Raw genomic sequence first — 16730 nt, 5'->3', positions numbered from 1 at the left:
CACACGTAGAGCCTCCAAGACGATTCGTATTGATTAATAGATCTTCACGTCCTGCCACATACTTGCATGACAAAATCTATTTGCCGATGCAGTGTCGGCTGCTAAAATATCTGGTTTTATTTGGAATTAACTACGAGCTATATATACATTACTCTAAGTTAATTTGTCAGCAGCACCATACTCATGTCCTCAGTAATATTAAATTTAAGAACATTTGATTATACTTTTTTTTTGTTGGTCTTTTCTTTATTTTGGCACCTCCACTCGTAATCAAATACATAATTTACACAACAACAGAAACAGATAAAGATCAACAACAAAAATAAACCTCACTGTTGAATTCAATGTTGATCCGACTCTCCAAAAATGATGTCGTACCTTCAGACATTTTTGAAAAGTCCGTGCAACATAGGAATTTGCATCAAATTTCATTCACGAGAAGGATAATAAGGAGTGGCAATCAAGTAGAGCTCGCTCTTTCTTGCTGCAGTTATTCCGGAAAATTCAGTCATGTCCACATCCTTAGGCTTCACACCATGAGGTAATTTCCAATCAAAATGATACAACAATTTAGCTAGCGGAAGATAAACGTTGATCAAACCAAATGACATTCCAGGACACATTCTCCTTCCGGCACCAAAAGGAAGATACTCAAAGTTATTCCCCATAAAATCCACTGAGCTCCCCTCGAATCTTTCAGGTATAAAGCTTTCTGCATCTTCCCAATACTTTGGGTCCCTCCCCATTGCATAAACGTTAACCATCACTCGTGTTTTTAATGGGATAGTGTAACCGTTGATGTTTGTTTCTTCTCTGCATTCTCTAGGGACTAAGAGAGGGACTGGAGGATGAAGTCTTAAGGTTTCTTTAACAACTTGTTTTAGATATTTCAATTCCTCAATAACATCTTCATCTTCATCGAAAGTTTCTTTTCCTTTGAATGCTTCTCTTATCTCAGCTTGTGCCTTCGCTAATACACTTGGTTTCCTCATCATTTCTGACATAGCCCATATTGTTGTTGTTCCTGAAGTTTCTGATCCCGCAACGAACAAGTCCTACATTTCATAATCAATCAAAGAAGAATTAATGTGAATAGTTGCCCGTCCATCCAACTGCTTGAACTAAAAATAGTATGTATATAAATTTGAAAGATTTTTCCCTATAAAAGTAAGAATACTTACAATAATAATTGCTTTGATGTTGTCGTTGGTGATTGGGATTTTAAGTCCCCCACTCTCCATTAATCTTAGTAGAACATCCACTAAATCTTCACCTCCAAATGCACCATTTCCCTTTTTACCACTTGCAATATTCTTCTTGTGCTCATTGATAACATCCTCAACAATAACATCAACATTCTTGTGAACTTTCAAGCTTCTACTCTTCAGTCCACTTAACACTTGAAGGATCTTGATTGAAGGGAAAATGTCAGCCATACTAAATCCACCTGCCACTGCCATCAATTCTCTAAGTATTCCAAGGAATTTCTCTTGATCTTTCAACAATTCCCCAAATGCTGTTTTGCATGTGATTGAGCTCTGATACCATAAAATCCTTTCCGTAACATTTATTGGCTCGCCACATGTTGATGACCGGATGAATTGCACAAGGCGTGAAGCCTCGTCCTGTCTGATGGAACTAAAGGATCGTACGTTCTTGGTAGTGAGAAGTTCCAACACACATACTTTGCGCATCTGTCTCCAGTAATCTCCATAAGGACTAAACGCAATGTCAGTGCTCTTGTAACATATTATGTCGAGGGCTAATACTTTAGGCCTCGATGCAAAAGCAAGGTCATGAGTTTTCAGTACCTCTCGTGCCATATCCATAGAAGAAACTATGATGGTAGAAATTTCGCCTAATTGAAGGTGCATGAAAGGTCCATGTTTTTTGCCCAAATTTGTGAGGGCATGATGAGGAAGTCCACCTTCTAATGCCAAGTGATGAACACTTCCTATAAAGGGCAATTTCCATGGGCCTGGAGGAAGTTTTTTGTTTAAGTTTCTTGATTTTTTCCGTTGCACAACTAGTAAATAGAGGAATGATAGGAAAAGGAATAAGAAAATGAAATTGAATGTAAATTGAAACTCCATTAGATAGCTTAAGCTTAAAGACCTAGTATACACTTATCAACGTTTTGTGAAGGCAATAAATCTTTTTTTAATTGTATTGTATTCAATTATCATCTAGGTGACATCAATACAATAATGAAGATGTCTTTAATTAATTTAATGCCAAATACATGATGTATTAACAAACATTAAATTAGAAATGGCAATGATGTGGAAATCTTATCCGAATCAATATTAATTATTTGAGTAATGACCTATCATCACAATTCATTTAGTAATCAAAATTGAACAAATAAAACAAGGGAGTATTATTAATACACAAAATTCAAAGTACATTTAATAGATGAATATACTAAACAAGTATAAGCAAGCTGTCAAGCTGACATATACATACAAGCTTGAAACAAGATGATATATATATATATATAAAATCAAATTAAATATTTGTTTAATTAATTATTACTAAATAGTAATATCTTAATTATTTTTTGAATAGTAAGTTATTTATTAAAAAGACAATTAAATAATCAATTTAAATTGTAAGTTACAATGAATGATTTAATTTACTAAATTCATTCATCCAGGGAAATGAAAGGGTTCTTTGATATTAAGTGATAATACAAACAAAAGTTGAAAGCATCCCAAGTCTCATTTCAAGATAACATTTAATATTTGTGTCAAATTTGCTTTCATCATTGAAATTTTAAACTTTCGAGGTTGAGATTGTTGACCAAAGTAAGCCATTATTAATATTATTTTATCAACGATACTATATTTTTTGAAACTTTATAAAATTAGTAAACGTAATTTTTAGTAACGGTTTAAATAATATTTTATTTTAAAAAATTCAATAACAAAAAGATAATCTGACAGAGTAGACAAACACAAACGTGAATTTCTCTTGATCTTTCAACAATTCCCCAAATGCTGCTTTGCATGTAATTGAGCTCAGGTATCATGAAATCCTGTAATATATATCGGCTCGCCACGTGTTGATGACCTCAAAGCCTCGTCTAGCCTGATAGAACTAAATGACCGTACGTTCTTGGCAGTGAAACATATTTTACGTATTTGTCTCCGGTAATCTTCATAAAAATTAAACGCGATATTTACGCTCTTGTAAAATATTATGTCGATGGATACTAATTTAGGCCTACTATATGAGAGCTTCTTGTATAACTGTACAGGTGAACAAAAATAAATAACAAAAAGATCAGCGTATGTATGTGTAATGTATCAATATTGTAAATAATCTACAGTAGTGTATATATGATGTATGTGTAATGTATTAATACATTGTAAATAAACTACATTTGTGTATATATGATGTATAACTATATATCATAGATGTATATACATCCATATATGTTGTTTATACAATATTCATATATAGCTTATATATAGCACTGGTTCATTTTCCTAAACGAGCTGATTTTTAGTCAGTTATTTTTCCTATATATAAAATCATCTAGTAATATGCAGTTTGTTAGACATGGCTATCTCATTAAATTTTTGGAATTTGTATTTGATAATATACTTTCTTTTCCATTTTTAGAAAAACTAACAAAATAGGAAAAGACACAATAAGATGTTAATTTTTTTTTTGTCTATTAAAAATTGAGATTAGAAATCATTTCGTGAAGATTAGCTCAACCAGTTTTCTACTATTCAAAAGAAAACAATTACAGAAAAACGTGTTGTTTTTAATCCAGATTTTAGTAAATCAACTAGTAATTTTTTTAATTAAAAAGTAGTTAGTTAATATTTTATTATTCTGTATTTCTTTGATGGAGAAAATAAAACAAAAGAACTTAAGGACGAAAAGTAAAAAAAGTCCAAAAATAGTTACCTGACAATTTGGAGTCCTAGATTTTCATTTTTGTTTGTCACTTTTGATATTTTTTGTTTTTTACCATCAACATTAAATATTATATTCCAAATTATTTTCAAGATCTAATATTAAACATCAATTAATAGAGACAATAGAGGAATGATAGGAAAAGGAATAAGAAAATGAAATTGAATGTAAATTGAAACTCCATTAGATAGCTTAAGCTTAAAGACCTAGTATACACTTATCAACGTTTGGTGAAGGCAATAAACTAAGTATAAAGTATAAACTAAATGAAAGTTGAATTCAAGATAGAGATGATGTATATATACACTTACCACCGTTTGGTGAAGACAATAAATCCGTTTTTAATTGTATTGTATTCAATTATCATCTAGTTGATATCAATAACAACCATTAAATGAGAAACGGCAATGATGTGGAAAATTTTATGCCAATCAATATTGATTATTGAGTATCGATCTATCATCACTATCTTTTGGGCCCAACGCGTGTTGATTTTTCTTTTAAATTAGAGCCACGTAGGCCGAAAGGGATAAAAAATTATTTATAAAATTATTTCGATGGTAATAGGACCTTTATAAGTGTGTCTCTGAGATTTTGGACATAGGTTGAAGGGTACTAATGCATTTTTCCAATAAATTTTGATGAAAATATGAACATGAGATATCAGAGTGAGTCCCTTATGCTATAAAAAAACCAGTAAGAAAAGTCACTGCTAGAAACAGAGGTTTTCCCACCTCGATCACTCAAAAAAGTTGTGTTATAAAACATGATTTTTTCATTCATTTTCCACCTAACCAGTTCACTAGAAAAACACATGGCGGGAAATAAAAGTAAATGAACTGATCATTGAACGACACATGGATATATTACATACAAGCTTGAAACAAATATCATTAAGTACATAGTTCACAAACAAAAAAAGAAGAACAGAGAGGATAAAATATTGTGACTCCTATATCAAATATCATTCATGAGAAGGATAATAAGGAGTGGCAATCAAGTAAAGCTCACTCTTTCTTGCTGCAGTTATTGCAGAGAGCTCAGTCATGTCCACATCCTTAGGCTTCAAACCATGAGGTAATTTCCAATCAAAATGATACAACAATTTAGCTAGCGGAAGATAAACATTGATCAAACCAAATGACATTCCAGGACACATTCTCCTTCCGGCACCAAAAGGAAGATACTCAAAGTTATTCCCCATGAAATCCACTGAGCTATGCTCGAATCTCTCGGGTATAAAGCTTTCTGCATCTTCCCAATACTTTGGGTCCCTCCCCATTGCATAAACATTAACCATCACTCGTGTTTTTAATGGGATAGTGTAACCGTTGATGTTTGTTTCTTCTCTGCATTCTCTGGGGACTAAGAGAGGAACTGGAGGATGAAGTCTTAAGGTTTCTTTAACAATTTGTTTTAGATATTTCAATACCTCAATAACATCTTCATCGAAAGTTTCTTTTCCTTTGAATGCTTCTCTTACCTCTGCTTGTGCCTTTGCTAATACATTTGGGTTTCTCATCATTTCTGTCATGGCCCATATTGTTGTTGTTGCTGAAGTTTCTGATCCCGCAGCGAACAAGTCCTACATTTCATTATCAATCAAAGAAGAATTAACGTGATAGTTGCGCGTCCATCTAACTGCTTAAACTAAAAATAGTATGTATGTTAAAGAATGACAAAAAATCCCACATCGATGGTTAATGAGATGGGTGGACTCCTTATAAGGCTTGGACAATCCTCCTTCCTTTGAGCTAGCTTTTGGGGTGTGAGTTAGGCCTAAGACCTAATTTCACAATGTATATAAATTTGAAAAATATTTCCCTATAAAAGTAAGAATACTTACAATCATAATTGCTTTGATGTTGTCATTGGTGATTGGGATTTTAAGTTCCCCACTCTCCATTAATCTTAGTAGAACATCAACTAAATCTTCACCTCCAAATGCACCATTTCCCCTTTTACCACTTGCAAGATTCTTTTTGTGCTCATTGATAGTATCCTCAACAATAGCATCAACATTTTTGTGAACTTTCAAGATTCTACTCCTCAATCCACTTAACACATGAAGTATCTTGATTGAAGGAAAAATATCAGCAACACTAAATCCACTAGCTAATTCCACCAATTCCTTCACTAATTCAATGAATTTTTCTTGATCTTTCAACAATTCACCAAATGCTGCTTTACATGTGATTGAGCTCTGATACCATAAAATCCTTTCCGTAACATTTATTGGCTTGCCACATGTTGATGATCGGATGAATTGCACAAGGCGTGAAGCCTCGTCCTGTCTGATGGAACTAAAGGATCGTACGTTCTTGGTAGTGAGAAGTTCCAACACACATACTTTGCGCATCTGTCTCCAGTAATCTCCATATGGACTAAACGCAATGTCAGTGCTCTTGTAACATATTATGTCGAGGGCTAAGAATTTAGGCCTCGATGCAAAAGCAAGGTCATGAGTTTTCAGTATCTCTCGCGCCATATCCATAGAAGAAACCACGACGGTAGAAATTTCGCCTAGTTGAAGGTGCATGAAAGGTCCATATTTTTTGCCCAAATTTGTGAGTGCATGATGAGGAAGTCCACCTTCTAATGCCAAGTGATGGACACTTCCTATAAAGGGCAATTTCCATGGGCCTGGAGGAAGTTTTTTGTTTAAGTTTCTTGATTTTTTCCGTTGCACAACTAGTAAATAGAGGAATGATAGGAAAAGGAATAAGAAAATGAAATTGAATGTAAATTGAAACTCCATTAGATAGCTTAAGCTTAAAGAGGGGTCAAGCATGTAAAGGTTTTAATTCTTCTGGCCTAATATATAATCCTAATGTCAGTAAGAAAATGATTCGAGAGTAAGGGGGTGTTTGGTGTGAGTGTTTGGTTAGTAAACAGAAAATGTCTTTTTTGCTTATTTTTCGGTATATGGTAAGTACACCCAAAATAATTATTCTATAACATTTTTGAGCAACCAAACATGATAGTTTTTGAAAAAAAAACTCCACACAAGACACACGCTAAATATAATACTAATCGTATACGTGCAAATCATTATCTCATATAATATAATACTAAAGTGTTAAGTATAAAGTATAAACTAAATGAAAGTTGAATTCGAGATAGAGACCTAGTATACACTTATCAACGTTTGGTGAAGGCAATAAATCTTTTTTTAATTGTATTGTGTTCAATTATCATCTAGTTGACATCAATACAATAACGAAAATATCTTTAATTAATTTACTGTCAAACGCATGATGTATCAACAAACATTAAATTAGAAACAGCAATAATGTGGAACATCTTATTCGAATCAATATTAATTATTTGAGTATCGACCTATCATCACAATTCATTTAGTAATTAAATGAGTCTTGAACTAAAGCGGAAGATTATGGTGCTTACTTTCTAACTAGATTTGTTAATATTTGGGTTTATTTATGCTCTTGCTCTTGCTCCTTTATCGGTATTTTACTTGTCCAATTTTGAATTGAAACATCTATTAAATTAATAATTACTAATATATGAATTTATCATTTTACACCTATTCAATAATTAATAGAAGTTCAAACTCAATTTGCTCATTAAAGAGATTATATCTTTTTCAACTCTCTAAATAAATTGAGGGTATAATAGGTAAAAAATTATCCTTTTTTAATTTATAGAAAATGACAAATAAAAAATCAAAATTGAACAAGTAAAACGAGGGAGTATTATTAATACACAAAATTTAAAGTACATATAATAGATGAATATACTAAACAAGTATAAGCAAGCTGTCAAGCTGACATATACATACAAAGCTTGAAACAAGATGATATATATATATATAAACAAATTAAATATTTGTTTAATTAATTATTACTAAATAGTAATATCTTAATTATTTTTTGAATAGTAAGTTATTTTTTAAAAAGACAATTAAATAATCAATTTAAATTGTAAGTTACAATGAATGATTTAATTTACTAAATTCATTCATCCAGGGAAATGAAAGGGTTCTTTGATATTAAGTGATAATACAAACAAAAGTTGAAAGCATCCCAAGTCTCATTTCAAGATACCATTTAGTATTTGTGTTAAATTTGCTTTCATCACATTGAAATTTTAAAATTTCAGGGTTGAGATTGTTGACTAAGCCATTATTAATATCATTTTATCAAAGATAATATGTTTTTTTGAAATTTTATAAAATTAGTAAACGTAATTTTTAATAACGTTTTAGATAATATTTTATTTTAAAAAATTTGATAAGAAAAAGATGAAAAATCTGACTGAGTAAACAAACATAAACGTGAAGTTTTTTGTTTAAGTTTCTTGATTTTTTCCATTGCACAACTAGTAAATAGGGGAATGATAGGAAAAGGAATAAGAAAATTAAATTGAATGGAAATTGAAACTCCATTAGCTAGATAGCAAAAGTCAATTAAGAGAGGGATTTCTTAATTCTCAAGTTCAAAGCTTTATATTTGTATAGGCTTTCTTTAGGCCTAATATATAAGGGCTTCTTGCAAAACTAGTATATGTTTGGTTAATAAGCATAATTTTCCCCAAAAAAATAACAAAATCGGCGCAATGTATATGTAATGTATTGTTATTCGAAATAAAATACGGTTGTCTATATATGATGTATAACTATATATCAAAAGTATATACATCCATATATGTTATTTATACAATATTTATACATAACACTAGTTCATCTTCCTCAACAAGTTGATTTTCAGTCAGTTAATTTTGTATAAAGTATAGACACACTAACAATTTGGGCGTTAATTACATCTTATTTCGAAATTTTTCCAACACAACAAGAAAACTGTGAATTGAATTACATGAGGATTTTCCTGGGAATTAGTATGAATATTTGTAGGAAAATAAGTTTCCTAGGAATATTCATACTAATCCCCACGGAAATTCCCATGTAATTCAAAGTTTTCTTGTAGTGCAAATTACAATAATTCCAATTTTTTCAGAAATCATGGATACATTACTTAGAGCCCGTTTGGCTCAGCTTAAAAGCTGGTCAAACTGACTTAAAAGCTGATTTTTGACTTATTCAGCTGTCTGGCAAGACTCAAAATAACTTATTTTAAGTTAAAAAAAACTTATTTTAAGCCAAAAGTTAAAAGCTGGGGTAGGGGTGCTTTTTTTTTTTTAGCTTATAAGCTGTTTTAAGTTGACCATATTTTTATCTTTTTGCCCTTAATATTTTTATACACTATCCAAATTACCCACATAACCCTAACATCTCTTTCTTCCATTTCTCCCTTTTCACGTTTGGCATAGCAACTTCAGCACTTTTATCCAAACACATAACTGCTTATTTTAAAAATAAGTTTCAGCACTTTCAAAAGTACTTTTTTAAAGCTGCTTTTATTAAGCCCATCCAAACGGGCCCTTATTGTTCGATACATAGCAAATGATGCATAAGAAATATATTAGATACATAACTATAAACCAGATTTATACTACTTTAGGTTTGAAATAATTCTTATTATGTATAAACAATAACATGTATACCTGATACATTGTACACAAATAAAGTTATAATGTATCTGATAGAGATAAAGTGATGTAACCTGATGTTAAGAGAGAAAGAAGGAAAAAAATAAGATTTTTCTAATTAACTTAGATGATAGATTTTTTTTAGAGATTATGTTCTCTTAAATCGTATAATTATGTATTTTCCCTCTCCTTACAATAAAATCATCGATATGCTAATTGTAGACATCCCTAGCTCATCAATATTTTGGAATTTGTATTTGATAATTTACTTTCTTTTCAATTTTAAGAAAAAAAAAATGAGACTGTCTTATTAAAAGTGAGATTAGAAATCATGTCGTGTAGAAGGTAAGGACCTAGATAAAACGTATTACAATGATATTCTACGTGTATTTTTTTTTTTTTGGAACAAATACAATACAAATTAAATTGAATTAATACCTAAAATGAGGCTACAGCCTACATATATTAATCATAGCTCAACCAATTTTCCATCACTGAATAAAAATATATTTTTTCTTATTTTTTAATATTTGATAAGTAAACAAAAAAATATCGTAAAAATCTAAAAGATATTCTGGGATAAGATTGGGTTGGGATTTGGGGTTGTAAAAATAAAGTCTCCATGTTGTCACTTATGGTAGATAATCTTGTTTACCTTATTCAGGTAAGTTATATTTCATTATTTTCTTTTAAGAATTTATTTTTCTAGACAAAAATGTTTAATATTGATTATTAAGTATCGACGTATTATTACAATTCATTTTGTAATTATATGAGTTTTGATCTAGAAAGATAGGTTCATTCATTATGCTTACTTTTTAACAAATGTCTCATTCGTGCCATCTGTTAAAATTTAGGTTATTTATGCTGTCACATTCGATTCATTTGTGCATTAACAAAGAATTAGATTTTTTTTCCACGTGACATTATTTAAGCCTTTTATTATATATATACATAAAAACTTGAAACATGATGACACAAAAATACATAAATTACCATTCTTTCAAATGTCATTCATGAGAAGGATAATAAGGAGTGGCAATCAAGTAAAGTTCACTCTTTCTGCTGCAGTTATTCCAGAAAACTCATTCATGTCCACATCTTCAAGCTTCACACCATGAGGTAATTTCCAATCAAAATGATACAACAAGTTAGCTAGCGGAAGATAAACATTGATCAAACCAAATGACATTCCAGGACACATTCTCCTTCCGGCACCAAAAGGAAGATACTCAAAGTTATTCCCCATAAAATCCACTGAGCTCCCCTCGAATCTCTCGGGGATAAAGCTTTCTGCATCTTCCCAATACTTTGGGTCTCTCCCCATCGAAAAAACGTTAACCATGACTCTTGTTTTTGAAGGGATAGTGTAACCATTGATGTTTGTTTCTTCTCTACATTCTCTAGGGATTAAGAGAGGGAGCGGAGGATGAAGTCTCAAGGTTTCTTTAACAACTTGTTTTAGGTATTTCAACTCCTCAATAACATCTTCATTGAAAGTTTCTTTCCCTTTGAATGCTTCTCTTACCTCAGTTTGTGCTTTTGCTAATACACTTGGGTTTCTTATCATTTCTGTCATGGCCCATATTGTTGTTGTTGTTGAAGTTTCTGTTCCAGCAGAAAACAAGTCCTACATTTCATTAATAATCAAATAAGAATTAACATAAATATAGGCATGTATAATACGTTTTAGCATCAAGGCAAACCTTGAAATATGAATATTTGTTAGACATTTGAAACTTTATAGAACTTTACAATACAGTTTAATTTCAGTTATGGTTCTTGAAAGTTACTCTATCCTAAATCATAACGTACACATGCTTATGTATAAGATAATATGCTCGTACATTTATATAAAAAGAAACATCGTATAAAATAACAAACTATTAATTCAAATTAAATGATATAACTACAGTTTGCTTTAATTGTAACTCGTAGCAAATAATTGTCATTTGCCTCTCCCTGAATTTCTCGCTCACCACTTTCCATTTCTCGTTGCTAGTCTCTCCCTCGCCTCTCTCACTTTATACAAGCACAAACGTATAAAATGCATATGCGTTTTTCTTAAAGCGAGAGAAAACTGTACATAAAAATATAAAAAAAAACATATATTTTAATCCTATACAGTTATACAAATACAAATCTCCCCTGCTCAGGTTTCTTTGCTTTGATCTCTCTTTCTCGCTTTATACAAACACATATTATACAAATTACAATTTATAATTTGTATTGTATAAAGCGAGAGAAAGAGAGAGATTTTGATATACAAATGTTTTATTTTGATTCAAATGTATACAAATTCAAATTTTATGCAGATATACAAACATATAAAATTGGATTGAGAGGCTGCCAATGATTTATACAAATATGATGCTCCATAGCTATGGAGCACAATTATACAAATTATAGCTATAGCATATGAATATGATTTTTATGTTTGCTAAGACTAAAATTTACTCTCCCTTGAATATGCATGTAAAAAATTACATGAATTCATGGAATATTCACAAATATCATATCAAGATGTGACCGAACTCTTATTGATAACTTATTACTTCAAGATCTACAAAATCTTTTCATGCAGATCAAATAAATCTCAAGGAGGTCCATAATAAATTCTCTTATTTTTCATGAAAAAATTCTTTGAATAGATTTAGTTATAAGTAAGAATACTTACAATGATAATTGCTTTGATGTTATCATTGGTGATTGGAATTTTAAGTTCCCCACTCTCCATTAATCTTAGTAGAACATCAACTAAATCTTCACCTCCAAATGCACCATTTCCCTTTTTACCACTTGCAATATTCCTCTTGTGCTCATTGATAATATCCTCAACAATAGCATCAACATTTTTGTGAACTTTCAAGATTCTACTCCTCACTCCACTTAACACATGAAGGATTTTGATTGAAGGAAAAATATTAGCCACACCAAATCCACCAGTCAATTCTGCCAATTCCCTCACTATTCCAATGAATTTCTCTTGATCTTTCAACAACTCCCCAAATGCTGCTTTGCATGTGACTGAACTCTCGTACCATGAAATTCGTTTAGTAAAGTTTATCGGTTCGCCACGTGTTGATGACCGGATGAATTGCACGAGGCTCGAACCCTCCTCTCTCCTGATGGAACTAAATGACCGTACGTTCTTGGCAGTGAAAAGTTCCAAGACACATATTTTGCGCATCTGTCTCCAGTAATCTCCATAAGGACAAAACGCAATGTCCGTACTCTTGTAAAGTATTATGTCGAGGGATACTAATATAGGCCTTGATGCAAAAGCAAGGTCGTGAATTTTCATTACCTCTCGCGCCATATCCAAAGAAGAAACTACGATTGTAGAAATTTCTCCTAGTTGAAGGTGCATGAAAGGCCCATGTTTTTTGCCCAATTTTGTGAGTGCATGATGGGGAAGTCCACCTTCTAATGCCAAGTGATGAACACTCCCTAAAAAGGGCAATTTCCATGGGCCTGGGGGAAGTTTTTTGTGTAAGTTTCTTGATTTTTTCAATTCCACAAGTAGTAGATAGAGGAATGATAGGAAAAGGATTAAGAAAATGAAGTTGTATGAAAATTGTAACTCCATTAGATAGCAAAGTCAAAAGAGGGGATATCTCAGTTCTCAAGTTCAAAGCAATATTTGTATAGTCTTTCTTTTGGTCTAATATATAAAGACCGTACACAGAGAGCAAAACCAGAATTTTCATTAAGAGAGTTCAAAATTTGAAGAAGTAGACGTAAGAACTAACCGAAGACTAGATTAGGCATACGAACTAGAAGGGAGATCACATCTACTATATATACATTAAAAATTATACTAATCATGTATAAATAATATAATTTTTCGCTGAAGGAGATTTGAATAGAACACTGACCATAAGGTCCGCTCCTGACTGTACAAATGAAAAAATATTCAATAAAAAGATTGCATGTATATATAATATATCGATTTTGTATAAATAGTTATATAATGTATTAATATTGTAAATAATACATAACCATATATATGTATGATGTATAATAGTTATGATTTTTTTTTTTAGTTAGATAATATTTCCCTACAATGTAACCATCGAGCAGTATGCAGCTTATAAACGTCTCTAACTACCTTGTTTGACTTTTTGGAATTTGTTTTTGATAATTTACTCTCTCTTTTTCCATTTCTAGGCAAAGCAAGAAAATAGAAAGAAAGAGAAATGAATGAGATGTTGATCTAATTTTGTCTATTAAATATGAGATTAGAAATCTTATCTCATATTCTACGTGTAAGAATTTTGGAACAATAAGAATGCAAATTAAATTGAAATATTACCTAAATGAGGTCTACAAATATGAGAGGAATATATTATAGATGAATGACCATTTTCAGTATTAATAAATTTATAATTGGAGCATTTTGAATAAGTAATTTTAACCCAATATAACTTTTGAGCAACTTTCACATATAACAATACAAAAATTATATTTGTATGTTATAACTATAGTTTGTATAATTGTGTTTCATAGCAAAATTTATGTTTGCTATGAATATTAATAAGTATATTTTGCTATACATTTAATATTAAACTCTAAATTAATTAGTAGAAAATATTTCTTTTTCTCTTTTTACAAATTTTAAAAAATTGTAACTAAATTATGACTCTTTTTAAAATTGTTTTTAAATTAAAATATAGAAGAATTGAAACATACCTCAATGATACCACAACATTATATACAACATGATATCATGGATGATTGAGTAAATCTCATCGAAGAACTAAAGCAAACGTCAATGAGAACACTGCTTAGTTACTCATTGATACCATCAGATTATATTATACTATAAAGGTATCAAAGAGGAAGAAGCAGTCCTTCAATGAAAACACTGTTCAGTAATCCTTCAATGAATACACTGCTCAATTATTTTTTAAATACCAATTATTTGATAATTGAGAAATGTTAATTAGACTAATAAGCTGAGTATATGCAGCTGACATTACATATCCTGATATAGATTGCAAGTAATCCTAAACATATACAGAAAAGGTTTTTCCAATTCTAAATTTAAAAAAAAAAAAGAGAGAGAGAAAGAAAAAATTACCATTAATTAAGTAGACCTAATTTTTTTTTTTTTACATGTAGGATTTGATATACAACATAAAAAAAAAGAGTTTCCTAACTCCCTCACTTAACAAAAGCTCAACACACATACACGAAAAAGAAAAAGGAAAAAAAAGGAAAAAAATTGAAGATTTTTTTTTTTAAACTCTAAATTAAGTAGACCTTATTCTTATCTATGTAGGTTTTGATATAGAACTTCATAAAAAATAGTTACTATAAATTATTACGTAGACCTAATTCTTATCTACGTAGGATTTGATGTACAACTTATAAATTATCGATTATACATAAAAAAAATTTAAAAGGCTGAGTTATAAATTTCGCAAACAAGATCTAAGAACAAGAAGAAGAAATAATTACAATGATGTCATACAGGCAGATATATATTACTAGTTACGAGTTGAAGATCAATAATGGAAGTGCAATTCAGAAAATTAAGAAGTGGTTCGATTCGAAAAAGAAGAAGAAGATGATGATGAGTAAGAAGGACTCATGCGTTAAGAATAATTCAATTTATGAGTTGTTAATTAAACGACTCATGCACTAAGAGAAACTCACTTTCCCAGTTGTTTTTAATTGATGATCAAGATTAAATATATAATTATTTAGGAATATAGAGAGAGATTTAATTTTTAGTGTAATTTACTGAAATTTCAACGCATATTATATACTACTATTGTCTTTTCTTTTCAATCATATTATATTATAAGTGGGAAGATTCAAAGCTCAAAGTTGAATTACCATTTTACCCTTATATTAAAATAATTAAACAAATATTATAAACTATAATTAAAAATTTAATAAATAACTCATTTAGATTGGTGCATGAATCAAATTCACGTTAATAAATTACTCTATTGTGAAAATCAGGAGTATTTGAAAAGTTTTTCCATTAAACAAATTTGATATGGACTAAAACCATTGAACTAATTTAATGCAAATTAATTATCTACTCAAAGGTCATCATAGCTACTTCTATAAATTACCTAGCATGATCTTCATGTAAATGACAAGAAGAGGATGAGAGATTATCATGCAAAAATGAACTTTGCAAATCATTTTGTATGTGCAGTAATTATATTTTGTTTTTATCCGCTCCTTTTTGTCCGTCCTAAGTATTATATATTTCCTTTTTATATATGTTGATGTACTTTCTTATGATTTTGTTTTTTTTATTAGAATATTTTGTATCCTACATGAAGAAAATAGTAATATACAATTCATGTTCTACTATGTATCTTAATTACTGATGAAATTCATATTTATGAAAGATTAATCAGTTCATTTGACATGCTTATTTGGCTCTCGATAGATCGATAGAGTGTTCTACTTTAGTATAAATATATTTTTGAAATTATTATTTATGGGTAGTGAGAATAATGACTAAATGAGAAATCATATATATATATATATGAACTAAAATAAAATGGCCCACCTAATTGGAGATAAAGAATGGATCATACTCTATATAGTATATATGTGATTTTGAGGTTGTATTTTTATTTAAACTTTTCGTTTATATGTATAATTTATTGATCTTATTAGTCTATTATATGTTTGTTGGAACATTCATTCCTCAAATTGATCATATATCTAGAATAAGTCATTTTGAAAAGTTTATATTGCTCAATTTATATTAATTATTCAAAGAGTAATGTTATGAAAAAAGGAGTATTATTCTTTTCTCTTCATAAATCATGTGTACAGTACTTTTTAAGGTTAAAAAGAAGACGTATATGTGATATAATGATAAAAATAATTGACATATTAATCATGGTAATGGCTTCAAGTGTGTTTCGTAATATACCAAGTATTTTTATCATAAGTTTGCATATGTACTACATTGACGAAATCTTTTAGCATTTATAAATTTTATGCATCAAACGTCTATCTACTGTGATAATAAGCTATTTATTGTTGATGTAAAATTTTAACTATAGCTGAAAAATTGTCAAACTCCAATCTATAGATTATTGATTGGAGCTGGACCCAAAAATAGTTAGTAGTAATTATTTTCCAAACTAGAATGTCTACTTTTGACTTAGAGATATTATTTTATTTATGATAATGTGATATTCTTCTGCCTAATTATTGAATGTTAATTATTTCTCATACACATAATTTTTTAAAATTAAAAGCTCAATGTGAAGAGTCATTCTCCACTATTTATGTAAAAACACTTTGAGAATTAC

At 30.1% G+C, this 16730-nt stretch overlaps 3 protein-coding genes across 3 annotated transcripts; all 3 read right to left on the bottom strand.

Annotated features, from left to right (window-relative positions):
- Positions 1-267: 267 nt before the first annotated feature.
- LOC107002667 (premnaspirodiene oxygenase-like) lies at positions 268-2205 on the bottom strand. The gene is made up of 2 exons (XM_015200793.2): positions 1182-2205; positions 268-1055 (listed from the first exon to the last, which is right to left on the bottom strand). The coding sequence occupies exons 1-2, from the start codon at positions 2091-2093 to the stop codon at positions 429-431; spliced, it is 1539 nt and encodes a 512-aa protein (XP_015056279.1). The 5' UTR covers positions 2094-2205; the 3' UTR covers positions 268-428.
- A 2550-nt stretch (positions 2206-4755) lies between these two features.
- LOC107032528 (premnaspirodiene oxygenase-like) lies at positions 4756-6795 on the bottom strand. The gene is made up of 2 exons (XM_015234131.2): positions 5777-6795; positions 4756-5515 (listed from the first exon to the last, which is right to left on the bottom strand). Exons 1-2 carry the CDS (start codon positions 6719-6721, stop codon positions 4895-4897), a joined length of 1566 nt encoding a protein of 521 aa, XP_015089617.1. The 5' UTR covers positions 6722-6795; the 3' UTR covers positions 4756-4894.
- Positions 6796-10361: 3566 nt separating this feature from the next.
- LOC107001733 (premnaspirodiene oxygenase-like) lies at positions 10362-13109 on the bottom strand. Its single transcript, XM_015199707.2, has 2 exons — positions 12113-13109; positions 10362-11065 (listed from the first exon to the last, which is right to left on the bottom strand). The coding sequence occupies exons 1-2, from the start codon at positions 13022-13024 to the stop codon at positions 10478-10480; spliced, it is 1500 nt and encodes a 499-aa protein (XP_015055193.1). The 5' UTR covers positions 13025-13109; the 3' UTR covers positions 10362-10477.
- Between the last annotated feature and the right edge of the window lie 3621 nt (positions 13110-16730).

The sequence above is a fragment of the Solanum pennellii genome, chromosome 10, assembly GCF_001406875.1.
Source record: "Solanum pennellii chromosome 10, SPENNV200".
Taxonomy (NCBI): domain Eukaryota; kingdom Viridiplantae; phylum Streptophyta; class Magnoliopsida; order Solanales; family Solanaceae; genus Solanum; species Solanum pennellii.
The sequence above is the reverse complement of the archived record's forward strand: the minus strand, read 5'-3'. Positions and strand labels throughout refer to the sequence as shown.

Coding starts and splice junctions, on each gene's coding strand:
- LOC107002667 (XM_015200793.2), bottom strand. CDS start 2,093: ATGGAGTTTCAATTTACATTCAATTTCATTTTCTTATTCCTTTTCCTA. Junction 1,056..1,181: donor ACATCAAAGCAATTATTATT/GTAAGTATTCTT, acceptor TATGAAATGTAG/GACTTGTTCGTTGCGGGATC.
- LOC107001733 (XM_015199707.2), bottom strand. CDS start 13,024: ATGGAGTTACAATTTTCATACAACTTCATTTTCTTAATCCTTTTCCTA. Junction 11,066..12,112: donor ACATCAAAGCAATTATCATT/GTAAGTATTCTT, acceptor AATGAAATGTAG/GACTTGTTTTCTGCTGGAAC.
- LOC107032528 (XM_015234131.2), bottom strand. CDS start 6,721: ATGCTTGACCCCTCTTTAAGCTTAAGCTATCTAATGGAGTTTCAATTT. Junction 5,516..5,776: donor ACATCAAAGCAATTATGATT/GTAAGTATTCTT, acceptor AATGAAATGTAG/GACTTGTTCGCTGCGGGATC.